We start from the raw sequence: 26,730 nt of genomic DNA, 5'->3' as shown, positions 1-26,730 counted from the left end.
TACAATTGTACTTCTTTTTGCAGAGTTAACACTAATGTGACACGAGATACAGCAATTCGAAAAATGAAGGAGATGCAAAACTCCTAAACTTTATCACCTAATATCTTCTTTATAAATACAGCTAGAAACCTGGAATTCTGTACAATTGTAGAGGTAAACGAGTACTACAATTGTACTTCTTTTTGCAGAGTTAACACTAATGTGACACGAGATACAGCAATTCGAAAAATGAAGGAGATGCAAAACTCCTAGACTTTATCACCTGATATCTCCTTTATAAATACAGGTACAAACCTGGAATTCTGTACTACAATTGAAAAACTTTTCAATTAAGAACTGCCATGTTAATGAAAATATTTTAGAATTATGTGTCCCTATGGATTTAAAAGAATGCAAGAACTAAAAACGAACGTATCGTCAATGAGTTTTTACAAGTCGCATTTCAGTGATTACATAACTCCTAAAAATTTCAAAAGAATAAGTTCTAGGTAAAATGTTTTAAATGCAAGTAATTTTAGCTCAAATTTGCACATGTGAGGTATCATTTGCTAATGGAAATGTGTCTAGAAATAGTTATTTTCAGAATTTTCGTTGACTTTTTCATGAATATTTCGGATATTTTCATTTTCTAAGAACATTAACTCTATTTGATCTTGGTCATAATTTCAATGATTAAAAAAAAAAATAATCTTTTAATGGAGATATTTAACATACTGAAGAAATACATTCCAATCTTTAAAAATATAAAAGTGCAACGAAAAGCTAAAAAGTTTGAGCCACAAGAATCACATACAAAAGCAACAAGAACAATTAAAGACAGTTTGAATTATCCCAACAAAAACTGACAGCTAATGCCTTACAAAGTAGGAACAATACGATTATATATATATAGACATAGTGGAGATAGAGTGAGAGAGAAAAAAACTGATGTCTCTATTGTTGAACTGTGCCAGAATGCCCTAACATGAAAATGTTTAGTGATTTATAAAAAAAAAACTACTCCGATCACGAAGAAGCTTGAGTAGAGACCAGCGGGAACATTATCGTTCAAGTGTTGACGTTTATAATCTACCAGAGAAATATGGGACAAAAAACTAGTAGGGGCACCATTGATTCTGACAACATGGTGGTAAGGGAAGTTTTGGTACCTCTTTAGAAATTGTAGAAGATACAGCCATTCCTTGGGATAGAAGGCGTCATAAGATTTTAACTCACTGGTTTTTGTTCGTTTCTTCTTTCCTAAACCATCCATAACCATCCAGTCGGGCCTGAAAACATCAAATGGTTTAATGCTCCATTTTTCATTTTTTTTAGCAATTTTTTAATTAATTAGAAGAGATTTTGTTACTTTGATTAGATATATCATCGATTATAGATTAATTTAAATCTTTTTAGCTAATGTTTGGCTAATTGTTTTTTAAATCTAAATACTATGTCCTTCTTTAAAGAATTAGCCATTGAAGTTGTGTTGGTCAGCAGAGACTTTAATGAACATCCAGCTCTACTCATCAACATTACAAAGATTACCTCTTTTTATTTTTGAACTCAACTCTCGCTACTTAGACAACAAATTTCATTAGCATTTCCTCAGTTTTTGATATCCCATCTTTTGCAAATGCCAGTAAAATTTGTCTCAGTAATGAGAAGAGAACAACGATCTTATCTGATCCAACAAGTGAATCATTATGTTCCAAGATTAATACTTCCATTATTTTTTTAATGTATAATGAACGAACAAAAAAAGGATAAATTTAATACTCCATGGGTGCTCAGGATGTACCCATGGAAGTACAGGGTTGGATTCCAGCTAACTGCCTCAGATATCTTCCCTAGGAGCTTCTAAAGCTCATATTTGGAAAGAGCTATGAGTCAGCTCCGGGCGCCTCAAAAAACAACAGACAACAAATATAACCATTTAATCATTTGCTAGCCATTATTTAAGGCTGGCTAACCTTAAAAAGTTGCCAATAAGGATGAGGATTTGGTCAAAACTTAAAGAATTTTCAAGGTGTAGGAGAATCTCTTCGTTGGGGGTAAGTAGTTTGGCAATGGGTTTCTATAGTGCAGTTTAGTTTTGGTCTTCACCAACATGATTTGTTAATAAAAGTAATCATTAATCTGATCTCATTGTTTAGAATATTCTCTATTTGTTGGTAGGCATTTAATAAAAAGAATCTAAAGAATTATACAAAATATTCATAAATTTTCTCCAAATAAAGATCAATAATCGAAATAACGCTAACTAAAAAAATATGTGCACAGAAAACACCACGTAATTCCTGTTTGAAGTTTGTCCTATTACTAGTCTTCACAAAGGAGAGACTTACTAAATTTGTCATATACTCTGTTCGCAAAAGATTTTTTATAAATAATGACAATGAAAAAAAAAAAGGTATTAGCAGTGAACGTTTGTCGTCGATCGTACCAGTCCACTTCAAGTACCCCCAGTAACTGCAGTAACGAAGAGGGTAACTTTAAGTAACAGCTCCTTTTTAAAACACTCTCTCTATTAACATTTAGGAAGTGTTAATAAGAGGGTAAAATATTTTATTTATTATCTCTCTCTTACAAAACAAAACTGTAGTTCTCCAATTTTACTGCTTAATCAGTTCGGACATTAGTAAAACTATAAAATTTCAAAAAAGAATCCAATTACTACTATTTCATTTTCTCAATTTTCAAATTGCCTGTGACGTACAACTCATAGATTCCAGTTCATTCATTCATACTTTAGGGTCAACTACCATGTTTGTAAACCGAAGTGATAGCAAAACAGAAGTAGTAGCATTCTGCAATCAGCGAACTAGGAATTATTCAATATAAATAGTACTCCAAGAACGCTAGCGAGATTTAAGTTTACTAATAGTTTTTTTTAAAACTTATTAATTTGAAACTGAACAGTCTACAGTAAAAGTGCAGAATAATACTCAGTAGAATTCTTTCCACTTTGGTCTGTACAACCTGTATATAATAGGAACTTCTTTAACTACCAGGAAAAAAAGGGCATACAATTTACACAATTCTTTGCAATCCAAAATTTAAAAATAAATAAATATTTCTACCATTCAATACAAAGAGATTAATAGGTTAGGTAACAGAAAGATGTCCTACAACTAAAACTTTCTCACAAATTTTATTGTCTGCAGGTTCAAGATGGATACCTTCTTAAACCAACATGAAACATGTGGATATGTAGGACCTCCCAGATACTGACAGGTATATTGCGTACACCAATTGTCCTATTTGGATTTGAACAATTCGTCATAGTTGAAGTTCAATTTAGTTAATCTTATTTGAGAAAAGAGCGTAACTTAAAAATAAGATTTTTAACTATTGAGGGAATATATCAATTTTCGGCCTTCAAGTTAGTAAAAAATTTAACTAAATAAAAAACTAAATTCTTAAAATTTTAGCGTTTTTTTTTTTGTATTTTAATGCACTCAGTCTACTAATTTCTCTTAGCCATCACTTTTAAGAGGAAGTATTCTGATTGTTTCTGATTTTTGAAGTAAGGTCTTCAACAAAAGTACATATTTTTCAGTCTTTTCAGTAGCAAAAAATGTTTTAAAGCGAGTGGTATGTGTAAAAAGAGAATACCAAAAATGAAAAGTAGATGAAGCTCTCTCTAAGGTGCTATTTCGATTTACTTTAAGATCTAATAATCACTTTTACAGTTAAGAAGAGTTAAATTGTTGCTAAAATACCGAGCATGAAATTTCTAGATATAAAATACTTTCTTACTAAATAGACTTCCAATTTTTGAGGTTCCCTCAAAAATGATTCTTATGATTGCTCTAAACTTTGCATAGTGAAGTAAGTAAATTAATCGCCTATTTTTTCAAGCAGAGCTTAACGCCCAACAACCAATTAGGTGTGGACGGGAGCGGAAGCTCATACTTTACTAAAAACAATTTTTCCAAAAACAAAAAAAGTAGTCATATTCGGGATTCGAACTGAAGATCTCCCACTTACAAAGCCACGCTCTTGATCACTACACAAACGCCCTAACTTTGTATACACATTACAAATATTGAATCTAATCTTTTATTTAAATGATTTTTTGCGGAAATTTCTATTTAGGTTTGTTCTGAGACAAAATATGGTAGCCTTAAATTAAAGTTCATTTCGATTAATGATGTGGTTTTACACATTGTTTAAAGTTAGTAAGAGATATTTGAGTATTTTTTATTTTTTTTAATAAGCAACACTCTTATCTTGAATAATTTCAAACTTGATGTCCTGTGTTTCAGGCAAAATTGGCCTCAAATCCTCCTTGAAAGAGAATTACTATTTAGTTAATGTATCCTTTTGATTTCTTGCATCCCTCATAATAGTAAATCCTAAGTCAAGGGAAAGAGATTTCTAAGTCGGGTATAGTACAGTAGAATCTCAAGAGCTGAAAGATGCACAACTGAAGGGAGAAAAAGAGCTTGTTTATTTGGTAGAGAGGGATGTATTCTTCCCTTTTGTAAAGGACATCCTAAAAAGCAAAAAAGAAAAAAAAAATCAACCCCCCACTATTAGTCAAGTAGGCGGAGCTAAATTATATGTCGGCTAACCAATCAAGTGTTAGCATTTAGGGGGTGATTGCACCCTAGAGTCACTGACTGACTAAACTAGAGTCAGTATTAAGCTGATAAGTCAGCCAGTTAGGGGGTGAAAAAATTGGTTTGGACCAAGAGGTTTTATTTTATGTTTTCATTTTGTCTTTTTTAAAAGGTATTTTCAGCCAGTGATATTTATATGTTTTGGTCGCGCAGTATGGAGCAAATGGGCCATAGCTCGTTAAATGCAAAACTGCAAGGAACATCAAGTAAGTTCATAATAATTTTTTTAAGGTTACAATTCAAAAGTTAAGTGTTAGAGAACTAATTCTGAAAAAAAAAAAAAAAAAAAATATCTCTAAAGCAAGTAAGATGGCTGTCATACGAAGACAGAAAGATTTCAATGAACATGTAATGCGCAATAAGTGGTTGATGGAATTTATTAAGTAACATACAAAAATGACAGTTCTTCGTCGAGAATGTAAATTTATCGAATTGTAAGGGTTAATCATTAAATTTTTGAAATAATTCAGAACTAATAAGGTTTGATAAGCAAAATATCGAGAATTATCACTCACATAAAAAGAAAAGTTTAAAACTAAAGCAATTTCATTACCTAGGTTTACAATACACGAGTTAAAAAGAAATTGTTCAATAAATTCTAACTAATAAACTGGCGTTTTTATTTAATCTCAGTTATTTTAGCACTAACTTTAATTCCCAATAACTTTAGAAGAAATATTTTAAAATTGTATAATTCAAACTAATACCTGTTGATTATTAATATTAGCAAGTCAATGTCAACAAAAAAAGAAGTTTATCCATCATTGTAAATACTTGGATATCAGGATTCTAGAAATTCGAATACTGTTTTTGCCATGACTTTATGGTTGTTTCACTTAATTGCAGTTACCTAAGAAACAACAATTGAAGCACAAGTTCCGCAACGTAAGATTATATATAATTTTGGAGACAATGAATGTTTAACCTCGGAGTTGTAAACATATCAATGTAAAAGAACTTTTTTACAGCAATGCGTGTCTTCATCTATGGGCATAGATTCTTAAAGATCTCTGATTACTCTACTAAGTGGTGCTCTACTGTGTGTATTCTATCTTAAATACAAGAACTAACGTACTCTAACAGCCCCAAAAACAAATACGACTCACTAACCAGGGGTATTGTATTTTTGGTTATAACACCAATGTAAATAAGATCACCAATCGAGCTCCACATCAAACTACTAGTCTTTATTTCTTAAAAAAATATGAATAGATTATGTGCCCTCCACTTTGATTTAGTAATTTAAATGGTACGGCTAGCTATTTTCATACATCTCTAAAAATGGAAAGTATACTTCTCTTGATCTTTAGCAAATTTATAAAAATTTTCGTTAAACATCATTTCATTCACAATTTAAAAATGCAAATTAATTTTGGAAGAATATATGCATAGTAACTCATTGGTTTTTCCTTTATTTCCTGTATGCGTCGCCATTAATTGCAGCGCATGTATGAAAAACATTAATGCACTTCTAACGGGTAATAAATTATTCACTGCTTTGATTAGTTTAATTTTAGCAATAAATATATATTTTTTTTAATAAAAAAAAAACTAGACAAATGAAAAAATGAAATTCTAGTAATATTTGCATATATAAATTTTATATTATTATTGTTAATTTTATATTTTAATATTATTAACGTAGCGCTGGATCTACCGCCGGAGGTTTATGATAAGAATAAAAGCAGTTCGATTTGACTTCCTATCAGCCTCTACAATTAGCGGCCCAATTAAAGGCACTATGGTCTACAAAGAAAACACTTTTCTAGAGGTCAGCGTTTTCTCTGTGGAGGCTCCTAAATGTAAATATCAATGTCTTCAAATTTAGATGGGGGTTAATTAAAACAATAAAGTACTTACTCAGCTAACAATTACTTTAACGTCTCCATCGAACTCCATGTATCTTTGTCCTTTATCCCGAGCTCATCAGTTTATCAGGACTAGATTGTCAGATCATCCTGTTTTCGCGGACACTTTTTTTCTTCTTTTCCCGAAGAAACACTCCAACATCTGAGGAGGAAGTGCGTACTCTTCCAATCGATCAGCGCTACCAACTAAATAATTCCTCCGACTTGTGATAAAGCTTTTTAATGTCTTCAACATATGATAGCTCATAAAATTCTTTAAGGTTTTTGCTCGCCAGAAGCCTTGCACATATATTGGCCCAAAACTCCTCGAATAAATACCTGAAAACATTAATGAATAAATAAAATAAATCATATAGATCCTATAAAAGCAGAACAATAACCAATTTGAAGAAATTATTCAGGTCAATTATACAGTAAATTATTTAATTTTAATTATGATTAGACCACATATCGTATACCAAAATCATAAAAGCACAGAATAAGACTATGCTCTATTAGTAAATCGAATAAAGTAAACTTTGGAAATACAACGAATATTATTCCAGCAATAACTTAAAAACGATCGAACCAAGATCCTTAACAAACAATCTTATATATATAAATCCATTGACTTTCGGCCATCACTACGCTCAAGACGCTAGACTGCGCTAAGTAAAGACCAGAGCATATACAATCCTGTACTACCGCACTCAATAAGAAATATTAAATAAAGTGCAATGTATTTCCTAGGGCATCTTGATTTATTTGGAATGAACTGATTCCCTAAGAATCTTGTTCTTGTTCTTCCCTGAGAGCTGGAAGAACAAGAAAGCAATTCATTTTAACCTCTTTTTTTAAAAGAAATATATTAGAGATTTCAGGGATGGCTGCTGTTTTAACTTTCATCCCAGAGTAATTTTACTCTTGATTTAATAGATCTGAGACATTTATTGGTACTTACCTCTAAATGGATGTTTAGTTGACATTGATATAAGCGTCGTGTTCTGCAGTGTAGTGCCGTCATTTTGTCCACCTAATAATGTCCTACGTCATCAGCCTAAAACAAAACAAAAATGTTAGTTTTCCATAGAAAGTGATTTTGGCGCCCTAGTTTGTATCCTGGCTCAGAATAAAAAGCAACCTTACGCTTACACAGCAGCAATACAAAACTTGCAGAGGGGCAGTTGCTTGGTTTAGCATATCCTGGACAATTTCCTTAGGGGAAAACTGATCCAGTCATTTCCCCCAGGGATTTTAGCTTCGCTGCGGATATCCCGGCAAAAACAATTATTTTACGTGTAATATTCACGGAATACAGGTTTCATTATGCTTTATCAGCTCGCAGGTAAACACTGCACACAGTACGAAGCATACATTCTACGAGCAGAGGGAGTCGCAATATGCATTTTAGTTCATATTCAATTTGTCTTTGTAGCCGCTTCATTTACAAATTAAATAGAATCAATAGGCAAATCCTCAACCGTTCATTCAAACGCACACTGTAACCTTTCAGTTGACTAAATACGTAATACACTCAAACTCTAGAACAAAAACGAGCCAAACTAGATTTTTTTTTAGCTAACAATAATTAGGGATTTATAATCACTCTTTCTGGACATCTATCTTCGTTCAGAGTCCATTCCCGATTTAGCATGTTGTACAGACTAGGTAAATCAAAGAAAACACTCCCCGTATCATAGAAGTTCTGCTAAACATATCCAATCAACGCTACCGGGTATGTTTCTCTTGTTCTACTGTCTTTGTCCAGACGGTCAATGAAGAGCCACTTAAGTTTAAAATTTGCTTAGATGTCAGTACCATAACTGCAGGCATTTAGAGGAAAGTAACTATCTCCTTTTTTAGAAGATACCCTTGTATGAAGTACGATTAAAACAAGAAAAGTAGGACTTAAATTTGTTTGAATGCAATTAGTGTGCATTAAGAAATTAGAAGAAGCAATTTTCATTGTTTGGCAGATTTTGAGATGAGAGATGAGAGAGTAAACAATAGTTACAATTTCGTTCACATGAGACCTCAAAGGAGTCCAACAGTGAAAACTTATAACAAAAAAAAAAAATCAAAATGATAGCAATATTTCCTCCTACAAGCGATAAGAGTAGCAAAAGGAAACAATATGATAAAGATAGAGATAAACAAAAAAAAAATAACGTGTCAGTTGCATATGTATTTTTCTGCCCCAAATAAATGCATTGCCAAGGAAGAAATATTGTTCTCCATATTCCATTAATGGTCAGTCTATGTAATGGATAGATTTCCTCTAAAGAGAGAAATAGGTGGGGATGCGGACCAACAGTAGGGTAAAAATCCGCCATAATTGGTCACCATTTCTATAGTAAAGTAATACTCCTCTAGTGAGAAGGGTAATTTTTCCCATAGATCAGTAACGATCCCTACTACTCTTTAAAAACTAACACATCTGATATAAATAACTCCCCGGCTAATAAATAAAACAAAACAAAAATAGCAGGTAGTTTGTGTAAAATTACGTATCTGGTAGTGGACTCTTCCACCCTAAAAGTGAAAACATTGAAAAAAAAAAATAAAATAACAGTGTGGGAACTGGAGCATCTACGATAATTATCTACACAAGGGATGTGCGGTGCGATATGGGATGCCATAGATCGCCAGATGGTCGTGTATAAAGTTGGACGCATCATTAATTTAATCAGAAACGGTCGTTTTTTAAAAATTCGTGGTCTGTTATCATCAATTATGTAATCCAGATACCATTCAATTAATCCTCGTTTTCTTATATTTTTATAGAATAATTTTTTTCACTAAAATTCTTAAGGTTTCTTTAAATTTCAAATTTTTACTCAATTCTTGTTGTCTTTTGTAAATAAAAATTATTAATGAGAAGCATGAAACCCTACATTATATCAATTTTCATGAAAAGAACAAAAACAAAAACTATACGTCTTTACTTGAGCCTATTTATTTAATGACTTTCATCACACAACTGTCAATCGAAAATTCTTTTAACTTGAGATTTGGCCAATATATTTAATTCTCTCTCACAAATATTAAATATACAACAAACAAAAACAAACAAGAATTTTATAACAAAAAAAAGGTACAAACAAGTAGCCTTTGATACCAGCATTTAATAAATATTAAGGTGTATTGTGCTACTAGGTTCGATTCCAGGTCTAGGCCTTGGCTTCTTTTTAATGTTTAATTTGAAAACTTTAATAATAAAGAAAAACTTTATAGGTTGCTAGTTGACTTCGTCCACGATACCTAATTGGTAGTTGGAGTAAAGCTCGCCTGGAAAAATAGGAATTACTTAATTAAAGTTTTCGAGACAATCACGAAAAATTGAAAGAACCTTTCGAGAAATTCACTTTCACCGTCACGCCATTTTGCTCGAATTTGTTAAAATTAACTTATTTGATTCCCGTTATTGTTGTATAATTAATAAAACCATAAGTTCCTAAAACCACACTTAGAGTAAAGCTATATATGTATAAAAACAAAATGTAAAAAGGTTTTATGTAAATCATCATCATTACGTCGAATAAATCATCGAAGTCTTCATTGGAAAGAAAGGAGCACTTGCACACTTCCTTTTCATAGAAATAAACCGGAAGTTGCAGGTCCTTTTCACCACTAACTATTAAGATCCCATTCAATGCTATAGTTCAAGTTAATTTATTTATTTTTTCTTTTAAGAGGGGCCTAATGCGGCCCTACATGCTCAACAATATTTCCTTATGCACTGCTATTAGTAATGGTACTTGGGGAACGTAAACTTTAATAAAATAATGTAAACTATAGTTTTAAAGTAGCTTACGGTAAAGTGTACTCAAGGAGTGAACAAATTATCTAGTTTTCTGATTTAGTAAATCACTGTTTAGAGAGATGCTGTAATAATTAACTTTAGGACTGGTTTACTGAATATATAAAATATATATATATATATGTTGAAACGCGATTGCAACATATCTTCTTAAGAGCAGTAAGAGTAAAAAATGAACACTCACCTGACTTCTTTCTATAACTGTACTTTTCAAGGTAATAAATTAAAAATTTTTTTACTTATAGTTCTCTCCTAATATATACTCTTGTTGGAAGAGGATATCCAGAACTCCCAAAAACCAATGAATGGAAAACTGCCCAGGAAAATGATTCTTTGAAATACATTTGTTGTAATTGCTATATAGAAAGTCACTAATCGTCGGAAAAAAAATTATTCTATAAAGAAGCCCTTTTAGTTAATCAATTACATTACATTCGGAATTCTTTAAAACTATTTTAGGAGATACCTCCAGTTCATTAATATTATTTTTCACCCGAAAATGATTCAAATTGAAATGATACTTGATGCCTGCTTACTGCTTAATGATGCTTGCTTAGTGTCATTAAAAACTTCACTTAAAACCATTAGCGGAGGTAGTAATGCTTACTCGTTCATAATTTATTCGATACAATATTCGTTCAACTTTTAGAGGTCAGTAATTTTAAATTGATAACTGGGTTAATACCAACGTACTTGAAGAAAGGCCCGGAGAGCCGCCAATACGTCCCTAAAACCCGCAATGAAAAAATAAGCATTTGTAGTAGTCTTTTATTCAGTTCAACTATTCAAAGACAAAAAAAATATATATATTAGGTCAGTGGCACGATCCTTCCCCTCTAAAAACAATATAAAGAATTAGTAGTAAAATAAGTTTTCAAGCTTAATTACTAACCACAAACCATAAGGGTTGCAAAGTAAAATATTTGCGCCCAACGTGGGGCTCGAACCCACGACCCTGAGATTAAGAGTCTCATGCTCTACCGACTGAGCTAGCCGGGCTAGTGATCTGGCTACACTTGCTTTTAGCTCAAAATTATGTAGTAAATTTAGCCAATCTTTTTATTTTGTATAAAATACTAAATTCACAATTTTTTAATAAAATAGATGTAACACTGAATAACTTTTTATTGTAATATTATTTTTATAATTTAAACCAAACCCACTGTCTTCTTTTTTCGGGAATTACTTTTATAATCAATGGGATGAAGTAAATTCATTTATTTATTAAGTGTTTAATTGTATGTTTGTTCTGAAATCTTCACAAATATATGCAATGAAACTCGTTACACCTCATGAGATTGGCTATTAATAGTAGTGTCACTCCAACTATGGCTATTAATAGTAGTGTCATTCCCACTACTGAAGCAATGTGTTTTAATGACTTCTATTTTAAACACCTAAAAATTTAATTTATCAATATTTTATTCAATTTTGGTTTGTCCGACACGCACCTTCTATTGTTTCATATTATATACATTATAAGGACAATATACGTATATCAAACAAACTAATGAAAGAAAAATAGAAACTAGAATACTAAGTTGGAATTAGAAAACAAATGAAAAAGCCGAGTAATATACTTTGTATATTAGGGCGTATTTTGTTTATCAGAATTTACATACACCATTGGCAAACCTTCTAAGAGAAAGTAATAACTAAATCTGCGAGTATGCCTTGTTTTAAACATTTTAATTGGAATGCTTAATTTTAATTTTTATGATTCTGTCAAGATTTTATGTTAAAATGAGTACGATTCTGAAAAAAATAGGATTTAACAATCAAAATTGCTCAAACTTAAATTCACTTTGTATAACACCAGGAGCTTATTTAAAAAGTCTTGAAATACAAAAATGGTACTTCTTAGGTAGTTTTTAAAAGAATTTTTCAGTTACTACCTCCGGCTTTATAACTACTTCTAACTTAACCTGATGTTTAAAGATCTTTTTTAAGATTTTGCAACTGGATTCACCCAGCCACTAGGTGACTGCAGCTCTGTACATTCCCCTTACTTCTTTGGTCACCCTTCTCTATGAAATAAGTACCATCTGCTTTTGTTAGGCACTGTATTCTAGTCCTTAATGAGGGTAATTTCTAAAGCTCTGAAACTTTTGACTTGAATGCATATCAAAGAATGTACATTCTACTGGAATTATTTGTCTTAATAGCAAAAATTAATACATTTCAATTCTAACACCGGACATTTTTAGGCTGTAAAATTATGGTTGTTTCACTCTAGGGTTTCCGAACTCAAAACAAGTATTTTTTGGGAATGCACAAAATTTGACTTGATCACAACGCTTTTTCTCCAATGAGTGTTGTAAAATGGCATTATTTAACAATAGGAGCTTTATTTAAATATATTTAACAAAACTATAATGGGTAATATGAAAAGAGGCATTATACCATCCCAATTATAATAATGCACGTCAAGCCAGCCGGAAATATTTATTTTGTATATAAGCCACAAATCCCACAAAGAAGCTAAAAGAAGCTTTTTAACTAACAAGGGGACCTCTATGTATATATAAACCTTTCATCTGAAAGCATGCTATCTATGTAATAATTAGTCAACGCCAGGGTGGTGATTGACCTGTTCCTATAGAGTTTTTGATGGCCGGCTGCAATGGGTAACCAACTAATATAGGCACAACTCTAGGACCCAGTATTACATATGGGTTGATGTACCTACCCATTCTGTAAGAGTTAAATACGGTTCATCGCTTCTAAATATACAACCAACGTGCCGTTATACAAGCGGCATTACACCAAAGTAATGAAGGCCTAGTGAGGAGACACTGGTCTGCTTAAATATTCTAGTTTGCATAAAATTAATTGGAATTTTAACTTCTTCTTTTTTTAGTGAATCAGAATTTGTTTAATATTGTTCTTACTTTGTTACTTAACCTACCCAATCTTCCGCATATCTGTAACGTAAGAATCCTTAAACAGTTTGATCATGACTTCAATCTTGAGCCAACTGATGCCACTCCTCTGGCCCACTTCCCTTCTGCCTTTTTTATTCCTTCTCCTAATCTCTCCGATGGCGTTTTGGACATATGGCCATACAGCTCATCCGGTGCTCTTCCAACAATTCTTCGACGGGTCTAAGTCTTGAGTTGGTCTCATTTTAAGGTTTCTTTTGTGACGGCAAAATGTTTTTTTCTAGTCCTCTTTCTGCAATTAGAAAAAATAATATCAGTAATAATAATTAAGTACTCAGGAGAAAACTTTATGGCTTCTAAGATATCACTAAGAAGACTTTTAATAAATCAAAATTACAAATATTATCAATACATCAACACATTCTATTTGACATTTATGATAGCCTTAAATTTTTAATTAGACGATTATATATCGTATAGTTAGTGTATGAAGTAAAGGGATATGCTTGTCATAAATACCCTTAGGCAGAACTAAATATGTAGGAAAAGTGGTTAGATTCGCAGGGCTGGAATTTTATCCATCATATCACGCATGTTTATTGTATCTCTGACCGGTTTAGAACTTTCATATATCTTCAAAGATTAGATTTGAATTAGATTAATCAGTTTGTTGAAGAAATTTCTACTTCACTCAAGTTTCCGCCTCGCACTAGACTTGCTAACTCGCATGCGTGCTACAATCTATAAAATCAAAGAAGTGTTGCTTCATTAACCACTACATTGCAGCGTCACCGTCATATTCAGAAGTCTCTTTTTAAGTAATATCCCTTCCTCGGATTCAGAAAGTTCAGAAAGCGAAATAGGCTAAGATACAGGAATTATTAAGTGATCACCACCAATCACTTGCCAAAGTTATTGAAACTAATCAGAGTATTGATGATTTGATTGGTAGATCAAAATTACCAAATGTAAACCTAAATACTGAAAAAATATATTTATTGATATAGCAATATTGGCAATCGTATAGAGCACGTTTTACAACATAAATAAGAATAAATAATAAATAAATGAATAAAAGTTCTTGCTATTAATGGCGTAATTAACTGAGTGAATGAAAGGTTTCATTAAAATTAAATTTAAGATCTGAAAAAATGAAACAGAAGGGTTTCTTCAATGATTTTGTTACAGCAACTTATTTTGGAATGATGAAAGATTTGGTAAATCGATGTATAAAGCTAATTACAGTTTCGAAACTAAGTAGACAGGGAAAGCGTTTGCGTTTTCACATTAAACATCATATTTCTTGATAGTTGTTTGTAGATAGTTTTGTTTTTTAAAAATATTTTTCAAATAGGTTTTTCTTGGGCGTTGACTAAAGCAAGCACAAAATAGAACACACATGATGCGCCCAGAATACAAAAAAGTCAGAGACTAAGTATCTCAGAGCCTATGATTTGAAATAGCTTTGATTTTGTTTATCGAGTGATAAAAAAAAAAATTATCTTGAGAAGTAATCTGAATTTAGAAAAAAAATAAATCTCTATAATATATAATTAGATAACTGGATATTAAATTACTGTAAAACAAATAAAAAATTTTTTGAATAACAATGGTAAATATAAATTAGAGCGATTAAGGGGCTGATAAAATATTTTATAGAAAAAGTAAGGTCAAGTAATATTTTAATATTAAAATAAAAACAATAAGTAGGAAGATTGTTTGGTTTATATATTGGACTTATGTATAGAACCAATAATTCAATTAGTGTTATTACCGTACATAAGATTTATATATTGTTCTATATATTTTAAATATTTAATTCATATTTCCTTGGCCTCAATAATAATATATTACTGGGAATGGCTAATATATGGCAATTTATTTAAATTAGGTGAGTTATTTTTGGGCAATTTTCCTTCAGGCATCAACTATTTTTACTTTTACAATAAAACCGACATAACTTTTTTTGTAAACATTTACAAAATACTTCGCTGAACTCCAATCACTTAATAGAAATAACAGTAAATATGTCTGCTTTTTATTTTACTTAAATACTGTTGTCTTTAATTACTCTATATTTAATCTTTATAGCAAAAAATAAAATAAAATAAGTAAATAAAAATACAACCTCTCACGTTTTTAACTAATTGTGAGAATTATGAGAGTATAAATTAAAAAGAAAAATAAAGTTTACAAACACTGATTTCTCTTGATTCATTCCATTTGATAATTGGATTGTACGTATTATCAAAGAAACAGAATCAATAACTAATCTATTTGATTAGTATAATGTAGTTTCATCGAAGAAGAGAGTATCTACCGCTCTTCTGTTGGCTCTCGGGTCACCTTACGATTAAGGTGGGCTGAATTCAGAGCTGGTAAAGAAGGAAAGCTTCTTGGAGCACTAAGAATAAGGCAATAAAAAGTGCCAGCAAGTGTGGCACGAGTAGATTTTCAGTGCCAGTGATTGATCTGGGTTAATTGCACTATTTAAACAAATTTTATGGCTACCCTAATATTTAAAATGCATAAACTTAATGTACATAAATATTCTGAAGGTAAGAAAGATTATTGCCAATTTCAGCCACAACTTTTTATTTATTTTTTTGCTAAGCTTTCCGACCTAGGTACTTATAGGTTATCTTCAGAGCTATGTATCATATTTATTAATTAAAAATGTATGTCTGGAATTGGAAATATAATATTTATATTTACAAAAGATAAATATTAGTCAATAATAAGTTAATTATTAGGTAGTACACATAATGTGTTTCTCGTGATGAAATATTTAATAATGATTAGTTGATGAATCTAACGATATAAAAATAATAATAATAATAGAAACTAAATTTTCTCACAGAACAATGCAACTGTCATGTCAAACCTTTAAAATTAGCCGTGCTATGTGAACCTCCAATGTACGAATGGATAAAGTGGTCATCTCTAGCACATACCTATACGTGGGTGCAACTGCCATATGTTCTCACTATAATCGTTTTTTTAAAGAGCTCTAATTTTTTTTTTGTTCAACTCACAGAGTGGACAGGACAGATGCGCCTGCATTAACCCATAGTTCACACGATCTAATTGGTGCTATCACCTGATAATCAGCTGGTCACGATTGACTGAATTCATACCTACTGTGTTTTTATTGCAACTCGCCACTTAGTTTTTTTACCTGTTTATATTTTTAACTCGTATAAGTTGATTTTTCTATATGATTTTATTATGTCTATTTGGTGAATAAGAGAGTTGTTTTCGTGACAAATTTAACTGTCCGATCAAGAGTTTTTGCGAATTTTATATACCCTCTAAACTAATATACCTTGCTCAGAATTCGAAAATTTTATTTATTTTAAGTTAAGAAAATACGATATTTTCTCCGAGTACTAAAACTATGAAATAGTTTTTCTTCCTCGTCCAGAGGAGTAAATAATTAAAACATTGCAAGATTTAATAAAATCATTAAATTAATATTTATGAAAATAATTCATAGTTGAACTATTAATAGAATTTATTTATTTTCATTACAGGTCGAATACTATATGACATACCTTGTAAGGTTTGTCAAGATCATTCATCAGGAAAACATTACGGAATTTTCGCCTGTGATGGGTAAATAATAAGATTTTCTTTTATTATTATTATTAATAATAAGATTATTTGGAGAGCTGTTGCTGTAGAGGTTATGAAACGTGAATTTGTAAGTGGGAAATCCCCAGTTCGAATCCCGCGTGTGATTCTTTTTAATTTTTAGAAAAAAAACGTAAAAGTTAAGTATGAGCTTTCACCCTCGTCCACGACATCTAATTTGGTACCTGGACGTTAAGCCTCGCTTGAAAAAATTAGCGATTACTTTATTATTATTATTTTTCAAGAGGTTCAAGTGTTAGTTAAAATACCGTCTCGATAAGATATTTTATTCATAAAGTAAACTTCAATTCTTGAATGCCTTTTTGTTTAAAGTTGATTTTAATAAGAACGTTATTGTTGTAATTAAAATAAAATAATGCCAATATTTCAAGAGGGCTTTAGGCCCAACTGCTTTCGATACATATTTGCACCCAAGCAATTCTGAAAACTTTTGTTAGAAATATTTCCCTGAAACGGAGGAGACCGCAAAACGAAAACTTCTGTTGCAAATTCAAAATCGAAAATATGACTTATTTTCTGAAACTGTGGAACAAAAATGTGGAAATACTCTTCTTAAAGCAATGAACATTACCTCTTAAACTCTTGATTTGTTTTCACCGTACGAATTAACACGTCATTCTCAATTACTAATCTCCGATATTTGTAGTACAGTTTACTTCAGTTTTTATTTTATAGTTCTTAATAAACATCCATTCAAAAATTTTGACTCAAAACTGTCAATAAAGATAAGTGTTTACAAAATGCATGCTTTTTTTTTTTTTTTTTTTTTGTTCAACTTTTTCATATTATACATGCATACATATTTTTTTTATCCTTTTAGATCCTTCATCTATTATTCCGTTCATTGTTCACTAAAACATTCTCTTCCTCTGTTTCAGGTGCGCTGGTTTCTTTAAGGTAAGAGCACCCTTTCTTTTGTACCTAGTAGGTAGTAGGCAGTGCATTTCATGAATAGACATAAGTTCTCGGCTTTTTTTAAAGACCTAAACTATTTGTTCGATTCGTTAATAAATTATTATCAGATCGGGCTTATATCACCACGAACACATTTAATTCGGCACTTCTGCTTTGGCTATTCTTATAAACAAATAATTTAAAAAAGGATCAATTCAAAACGTGTAATGAAAAATTATTTTGACAAAATATAACATCAGTGACAGAGTTCTTCACTAAAATTTCACATTACAGCTACTAGCAGTTGGAGATAAAGTCAAACAAAATGGAGGCAGTTTCATTTACTTCACTCTTTTAGAGAGCAGCGTTGGTTTAAACAAAGAGCATTGCTTCGGCAAAGGACCATTCCAATAAAAAAATAATCGAAAAAATGCTCACGACTTACACGACTTTTGTGAACAAAATTTAGAAGAAACTATGTACTACTTGCCATATCTAACATTAATAGCTCTAACCGAATGATACAAGGTTAAATAAAATTAAAATGTATTACCTTAATTAATTCTAAGAGTATACATAGGTGAAACTGTATCTTGAATAAGAAGTTAGAACGAAAGCAAAACAAAATAGACGAAAAAAGAGGAATTCATAACTTTCTATCATTTTAGAACGCTTTTGGGATGAGTTTTAAAACTTCAAATTAATTAGGCAACTTTAAATAGGTTTTGAGACCTATGCACCGACAAGTTGGCACACGTATACTTTAGGACAAAAATAAAATCACTCTAAAGATGGCAACAGAAATATCTACCCCCGCCGGGAGTGAGGAAGGGAACATTTCAGTAATTATATCGAGTATCGGAAATTACTGAGCTGGAATAAATCTGTTTTCTAATGACAAAATATACTCGCTTTGATTTGTTTCTGTATTTGTTCGACTCTCTCATAGTTGCCCTGAAGCTACTGTCAACATTGCTCAGGGCTATAATTATTTTACACAAAAAAGTCAATACTTTACAATATATATTTTACTGCAATACAGTCTTAATAAATATTTTGCATACCTATATAAATTATTGGGTATAGCGGCCGTTTATAAGAACTTATTACAAAAGTACAGGCTCAGATTCAATCAATAATTAAATTTTTAAAAAATTTTACGTATGGCAATGTTGGAGAATGATCTTTTCTGAAATCCAATAGTTCAAAATCAGATTATCTACTGCTAAAAGAGGAAATATAGTATCTGAAATGTAAGTAAGTCAGAATAGGAAGCAATTATCAGCGATTCTACGATTAAGCACTCAATAGATATTTTATGTGACTATGGATTTCTTTTTTCTCATCTGATTTACGTAAAAAGAGAGTTTTACTTGCTGATTTTCTAGCTCTAGATCTTTTAAACATTGACACAAAACTAATTTAATAAATGATCGATACAGAAATAACCCACTATTTTAAATTAGAATCATAGGCAACAAATAATTGATGTGTAATAAAAAAAAAAAGAAGTAAATTTATATCCTGTTAGAATACACGTATAATATAGAAGTGAATAATTTGCATTTCTATCACTTATTTGTTCAATTTATTTACATATTTTATATTAATGCATGAATATAACCCGGGGATACAGATAAACTTTAAGTTGAATTAAACACTAAATTAGTTTACTGATTATTTGTTTCACAAATATTTACTAAATGATATCAACATATTTATATGTGAGTAGGCTATAAAAACCTATATTAACACAATAAACATTCTATCGAACAGAAGCCCTACCGACTAGAGACATTTAATCTATTTTTTATTATATTTATTTTAACTTAAACTTCCTTATTGATTGTTTTCGAGTTTCGTTATTTATTTATTTCATTTTCTTAACTATCAGTTGTAAACATAAAAGTATTCACTGTTGAAAAAGAAGTCAACATAAAAGTTAAAATTAATTTAATAAAAGTTAACTAACTAGAGCTTAAATCACTGTTTGAAATTGTCAAACAAGTGAGTTAAAATACAGATAAAAATCCAAATTTACGTTCGTCACTCTAACTGACCTTCTATTAGAACTTCTTCCCTGACCTGTTTCTTTGGAATTTTACTTCAGTTTCATTTGCTTGCAAATTTGTTAATTTAACTTTCTAAAGTGAAATTTAAAAATAAAGTAATATAGGGCGGAGATCTTCTAAGGCATGCATTTTGTAGCATTCTCAGTGTTCTTTACAAACTTTTTACTTAGAAGTTTTATAGTTTTTAAATAAATCCTCTAATATTTCCATTCAAGAATTTATTGCATTGTTGCATATTTTAATGATCAACTCTCTTCTTGGTCTAAAAATCTACACAAACCGGCTTATTTTAACCATAGATGCGAGACATTAATTAAAAATTGCAAAAGGTTTCTGAATCGCGTAGCTCCAATCACTTCCAAAAGATTTCTTTAACTTTCAAATTCTTTAACTCGGAATTCATTTACCCGATTAAATTATCCAATGAAGATTGAGCATTTCTCAAATCAAATTTTGATGAACTCTGCTTGATCGAAAATTGTCAATAAAAAATCTATGCAGCAAAACAATGTGACACCGAAACAAACTCCATCCATTCGCCTGTAATATGTCACATTAAGAACCAAGAAAAAAAGGTTCTTTTAAGGAGTACTTCGAAAAATAAGATTATTTCAAATCTTTAAATCGTTATTCTGCACCAAGGACTACAGACTTCCAAGTATCCACTGGCAGCGTTGGCTATCCATCTTCAGCACAATTATTACCATTTTGTAAATGCGGCTTTTAAACTGCATACAGCAGTTGGAAAAGAGTCTTAGCGTTTAAGGGAACGGGCAGTATTGCATGTGCTATTAGGTATAAATAGGCTGGAATATTTTGCCTTTTAAAAAACACACATCCTGAATTTACTAATGTAACCTCAGGAAAATATATTTTAATCATATTTAAATTAAATAGCCAATAAATTTTGATTTTGCAGAGATCAATTCGCCGGAATAGACAATATGTTTGCAAAGCGAAAGGTGATGGTACCTGTTTAGTAGATAAAACCCATAGAAATCAATGTCGGGCTTGTAGATTACGTAAATGTCTTGAAGCTGGTATGAATAGAGATGGTAAGAAGATAAACAGTAATGTTTTTTTTTTCCTAGATTAACAACCAAATTAGTTTAAAATACTGACTTTGTAATCATTTTTAAACCAGCTGTACAACACGAACGAGGGCCTAGAAATTCTACTTTAAGACGGCAGATCTTGATGATGAAGGAAGAGCCAAGCAGTTCTGCGTCACCTACTGACTTGACTATGCCAAATTTATCAGCATCTCCACAACGATATTTCTACCCTCCGCCATCTATCGTGGTAAGTTCATTATCCTTTAAGAATCTACCTAACTACCTCTAAGGAAAGTTACACCTTTTATTAAAGAACATTTTTGTGGTTAGGCGATACCGATAAAATTAATAATCAAGGAAAAAACTTACATGTTATACTACTTTAGGAATTTCCGCTTTGGCTTTGGGAAATTCCAATTTAATTAAAAAAGACCAGGTAGAAATTATATCAATTTTTTCTTTCTATGACTTGAAGTTGAGTTAGTGACAGAAACCTCTGAAGTTGAATAATCTCTATTAAACCTATTACAAGCGGATCACATGAGATTCCAGCCATAATGTAAAATAAACGGACACTCTAATGTCTAACAAACTGCTCTCAACATTTTTAAAACTATCAATAATATAATCTTAGTAATTTCCTTTTAAAAATATTTAGAACTGGTTGTGTTTTCAATATTTGAAAATCATAATTGCAAGTTACCGAGTAATACTTTCGAGCATTATGGACCCAAAGGATCGCCCAAAGGCACAATCATCGACTATCCAAAATTATTTTTTTTAAAGACGAAGTTTTGAGTCAAATGTTTTAAAATTGAGTTTTCATCGAGATTATTCATTTTGAGATCTAATGAATCTGAAAAAGTGTTTTTTAGAAAAAAAAAAAATCTCTGTCCTCTGTGGATTTGTATGTTCACGTAACTCAAAAACAAAAATTAGCAGGGGGTTTCTAAATTTCGTTTTGGTACTACAAAAAAATCTGACAAAAAGTAAGCGATCAAAATCTCTCTTCTGTTAATGCTATTCAACTTATTATTTTCTTGATTTTAAAACATTTTTTGAAAAATTTTCCAAAGATTTTCTTTTAACATGTTACTCCTCTTTGCGATGAAACAGAACCATGAAAATTCATTTTAGGTAACGTAAGGGCAGGAATGAAAGTAGTGTTAATTGAAGGGCAACTAACATCTGTACAAATTCTTAATTTGAAAAAAACTTAAGAATTGTTCTAATTTTCCTCATTTAATTTGATGTGTTTTTCACCTTGAGGATTAAGAGGTTCCTTCCATAATGGCACCAGCTGGCCCTGAAGTGCGTTTTCCACATAGTCCGCTGCCGTCCTCTTGCTCGCTGCCCCTGCCTCTTCGCCTCATAAATGGTCTTTCCTTTCAACCACCTTTCCACGCCATCTGAGTCCGTTTTCTCTGTACAATTAATAAAATAATAATTATTCTAAATTCAGCTTTCTGTACATGCATAGAAGTTTGCAATAAGTCTTGAAAGGTTAAGCAATTTATAGACTACCAGAATATTCTGTAAAATGTTAACAGGAAACTGAAGCGCTAAGCGAACCTGAATCTATATGTGAAACAGCTGCTAGACTTTTGTTTATGAACGTAAGATGGGCAAGACATGTTCCAGCGTTTACTACACTGAATATGAAAGATCAAGTAAGTTGGCGGCATCATATTAGATGTGGTTTTTCATAAAATTTGTTGTACTTAAGTCATCGGACACCACAGACTTTCATGTTAGATCAAAACCAAGCATCGATCTCGTGATTACAGGTAACTCTATTAGAGGAAAGTTGGCGAGAATTATTTCTTTTGGGTTGGGCTCAACTTTTACCACCAACAGATCTCACACAGTTAATAGCCCTAAGGTCCACTTCAGTTGATGCTCAACCTTCTTCTCTGATACGCCAAGCTGCCTTATTTCAAGAATGCTTGGCAAAATTAAGAAGCCTAACATTGGATCACCATGAATTTGCCTGCCTCAGAGCTGTTCTACTTTTTAAAACTGGTAAGTAGTATTAGACATTTTTCTTTCGATTTTGAGTTTTTCGAATGTAAACGTTTTACAATAATATTAACGGCAAGGTGTGGCAGTCTAAAAGACAGCGAAGAGCTTGCTCGTACTTCCAGAACTAAAAAGAATTGTAATTCATTCACTCAATTGCAACCATACAAGTAATAGTTCAGTGTGGCTTTAAGGATAGCTCTCTTAGGAAATGGCGTTATTATGAGGAATAGAAATTTATTAAAATAAATGACAAGAATAGTAAAACAAACTAAAATAAATAAATAAATTCAATAAATGAGTCAAAAAATTCTCTTCCGTGAGTGAGACGAGTATATCATTAATTAATCAGACACTGATACAGATCTCTGTCTGGCAGACAGTTACAAACCTGTTTGTTTTGATGATTACCAGTACAATAAAATTAACATCGTAAATAACCTCTATAAGTGACGTGAGCTGTATTATTTATTTAATAATACAGTACAATTATTAAAATACACCCTTCAGTATTTGTTGTAGCCCCTCCTTTATAATTTATTTATTTATGCTATTACTTCAATATTAATGTCAATTAATTATTTATTCATGAGTTAATCATATCACACTCACCGACACTGCACAACTACTCTACCTTTATATGTACCAAGTCTAAGTAAATAAAAATGTGAATAATCAGTTGTTAACCGTACACATAATAAATTTAAAGAACTATCGAGTAAATGTAAATATCTTTATTAATCTAGAAATCAATTGGTCGAAAATTCTCTTATTTTTAAACAGAAATTGGATAATATTATTACTCAATAATAATAATAATTTAAAAAAAATTATGTTCAAAAATTGGACCAATATTTTCTTCGACTCAAAGTGCATTGCCCACAATAGTTTTAAAAGCACTGATTCATGATTTTTTTCAGGAAATCATTTTGACATTTACAGTAATTTCCCTAATTCTGTAGTTCATCTCGACAAGGTGGTAGCCCATTCCTCTGGAACCTGGGCGTCCCAGGGAATTCGAACCAAATCTCATTTTACAAAAAACCACACTGAACTCCACCAACTATATACAATACACAAAAAGTTTCTAAAAATGGCTGACATGGGCAGCTATTTTGGGTTAACACCCCTTAACAAACAAAGACTAGGTCATCAACCCATTAATCTCAAACACTCCTGATACTGTCACTGAGGGGTGATGTAAGGCTAAAGATTTTTAGGCATCGTAAGGTATGGTCCCTTATCAAGGAGGAATAATAATTATATTATATTACTTCCTGTTAGAGAAATAATAATTTTTTTTCTCACTACTCATTTGTAATCCTTGGCTTATTAGAACAATATTTTTAATTAATTTTAATTATAATTTTTGTTTACCTAGCATTAGAAGGTGAAGGCAAGTCTTTAGTCGACGTTGCCGGAGTGGCCGCCTTACAAGACCAAACCAGTTTCGCTCTGAGTAAATACATAAGCACTTCTTATCCAGATCAACCTTATAGACTTGGGAAACTGTTACTGGCGTTACCAGAACTACGCTCTGTATCACCTAGAACCATAGAGGAAATGTTTTTTAGAAGAACCATTGGTCCTGTCACCATTGAAAGAATTATTTGCGATATGTATAAATCTAATGGACCATAAAAAAAGCTTGTTTTTAATGTAAATTTTTAGCAAAGAAATTTATTTTTATCATATGTATATTAAGAGAAAAGTTTATTCAATTGACCAATTTTTTTGGATGTTAATGAAGATCATTCATTAGGAAATTACTTCGTTTTAAAATAATTGCATAAGCTCGAGAGAGAGGGCTGCCAGATATGAAGACCACTTACATCTGGGATTTGGGCATTGCAGTTCAATACTGTAAATACATCTAAGTGCCAGAAAAAGTGTTCAAATACGCAAATATAAATTACAGAAAAGCCCATAAAATCGCCTAAATTCCTTTATTGTTACTTTTTACTTTCAATTAACACCAAAGAGTGCGTATCAACTAGCCTGTTCTAATACTTAAAAAACTTGCAAACTAACAACTGGTTAGGTTAGCCGTCAAGTTTTTACTCACCTAAGCTGGCATTCGCCTTGAGTACAATCAAACTTTTTAGGCTCAAACCTCAGTGATAGCTTAAATTTTTTTTGAAAAATCCACTTTTCTTATTGCTCTAGCCTGGATTAATTGCAGATCCCCATTAGAGCGAATTACGCCATTTACTCGCACACTTCTGCCCATAAAGTAGAACTAGGACAATTGTATAAACCGGGACCACATCTAAAAGTAAAAGAATTTATTTCTAAAAAACCAAAAAGTAAAATAGACCAGTGAAAATTATTAATGTAATAGTGATAAAATAAAAATGTATACTAAAGCATGATCTCAACGAAATATTTAAAGAAACAATTTAGGAAACTTTTAACTTTCATTTGTAAAAAAAATATTTCAATAAATATAAAAATAGATAAATTAATGTAAATATATTTTTATAATTTTTGTACTTTTTTTTTTTTTAAATTGTAAAAGTAAGAATTAAATCTGTGATTGGCACTTATAAAAACAAATTTTTTTAATGAGAACTCTTCTTTTAAATTGTGCCTTAATTATAAAGAGATTTCTCCACTAGTGCAATAGTGATTATAAGAATTTATTTCATGATTTATTCTAAATTGGCAAAAACTTTATTTGTAAATAACATATTTAACTTAGATTAACTCATTTTAATGTATATTTTTGTATTCAAACTGATGTAAATAAATAATGCAAGTGCAGTTAATTTAACTCCTTTAAGATGGTAGTGCTTTGGCCAGTCGTTAATAAGATATTACTTCTGAGAAATCTTGACCAAAACTCAAGATTCCTCAGAAAAATTATCTTAACTCCTTTAAACATTTTTAATGTTGTTTAATTATGAAGCTGTTAGAATTATAATGTTTGTGATCGAATAATAAATTTAATAATAAAAATGTTGCGAGAATATATCCCGAATGTAAGTCCTAACGACTTAAAAGACCATAGAGAATGATAAAATATCAAATAGGAAATAGAATAGATTCTCGTCAACCTCTTTGCCATGCGAGATTTGATCTTGGTAGTCATGACATGCCAAACCGAAAAAGAAAGAGATGATTATTTGAAAGTAATATATTTTTATTAAAAAAAATAAATACAATCAATAACTAAGGCTGAAAGTAAATGGTATTGGTTCAAGAAATAAGGTTTTTATCAAAATAACATGCTTAGAAAAAGCAGGGATTCACACAATGTTGTTTAGAGCATTAAGTTGTGGTTATATTTTAAGTAACACCCTCAAATGGTGACTTCGGAAGAGGAAAGTGTAATTCAATGAGAGGAATAACTACCCAAGCTTTAGAGGAAAGATTAAGTACCAAGAAAGTACCTACACCTTTAGGTATATTATACCTGAGAGGGAATTTCAAATACAGCAGCAGAATATCAAGCACCAAAATTGGGGAAAACTAATAAAGCAATTCATTCTACAAAATACAGTCCTAGCAGGAGTTGCTCGTACTAGTGACTCGACTTAGGTTTCATTTAAATCAAGTATTACAAGTAGTGAAACATTGTACAGAACAAATCAAGTACAAAAAGCAATTCTGCCACAGAGACAAGATAATATGAAGTATTCTTGAGTAGAAATTATTATTTTAAATTTGATTAAAACAAAAAAAAAAAGGACGATTTCTGATACCACTTCGCGGAAGTGGTTTCAACAAAAGTGAAACATATATGCAGAAATAGTGGGAGAGGAAGCCTGAGCTAAGTTCTAGACCGGCCTTCCTGTTTTGTGGCAGGCAAGGCAAAGATCCATAAGAGCAACTATAACCAGAAATTTTGAAGGTTTACTCACGAAACATTTCTCAGAGG

At 31.2% G+C, this 26,730-nt stretch overlaps 2 protein-coding genes and 1 non-coding gene across 44 annotated transcripts in view; 1 reads left to right on the top strand and 2 right to left on the bottom strand.

Annotated features, from left to right (window-relative positions):
- Window positions 1–26,730, bottom strand: part of LOC141458524 (uncharacterized) — a 158,182-nt gene that overhangs the window by 123,546 nt on the left and 7,906 nt on the right. For 37 of the 42 annotated variants that reach the window (XM_074136608.1, XM_074136598.1, XM_074136610.1 and 34 more), the window contains exons 1-6: window positions 24,228–24,368; window positions 22,095–22,255; window positions 13,183–13,448; window positions 7,416–7,511; window positions 6,468–6,793; window positions 1,149–1,268 (exon numbers count right to left, since the gene is read on the bottom strand). The gene's annotated coding sequence lies outside the window, so the exon portion shown is untranslated. Of the gene's footprint in view, window positions 1–1,148; window positions 1,269–6,467; window positions 6,794–7,415; window positions 7,512–13,165; window positions 13,449–16,040; window positions 16,250–22,094; window positions 22,256–24,227; window positions 24,369–26,730 lie in introns of those variants that run through there. The other 5 variants (XM_074136622.1, XM_074136624.1, XM_074136602.1 and 2 more) reach the window with 4 other exon arrangements.
- tll (nuclear receptor subfamily 2 group E member tailless) lies at window positions 4,762–24,918 on the top strand. Its single transcript, XM_074136638.1, has 8 exons — window positions 4,762–4,813; window positions 16,690–16,771; window positions 17,689–17,707; window positions 20,696–20,831; window positions 20,921–21,078; window positions 22,382–22,501; window positions 22,619–22,853; window positions 24,232–24,918. The coding sequence occupies exons 1-8, from the start codon at window positions 4,762–4,764 to the stop codon at window positions 24,489–24,491; spliced, it is 1,062 nt and encodes a 353-aa protein (XP_073992739.1). The 3' UTR covers window positions 24,492–24,918.
- On the bottom strand, window positions 11,201–11,273 carry TRNAK-CUU (transfer RNA lysine (anticodon CUU)). The gene has a single exon. It is a non-coding gene; the product is annotated as a tRNA-Lys (tRNA).

The sequence above is a fragment of the Rhodnius prolixus genome, unplaced genomic scaffold (genome assembly GCF_049639745.1).
Source record: "Rhodnius prolixus isolate KJV_2025 unplaced genomic scaffold, Rpr scaffold_5, whole genome shotgun sequence".
In the NCBI taxonomy this organism is placed as follows: domain Eukaryota; kingdom Metazoa; phylum Arthropoda; class Insecta; order Hemiptera; family Reduviidae; genus Rhodnius; species Rhodnius prolixus.
The sequence above is the reverse complement of the archived record's forward strand: the minus strand, read 5'-3'. Positions and strand labels throughout refer to the sequence as shown.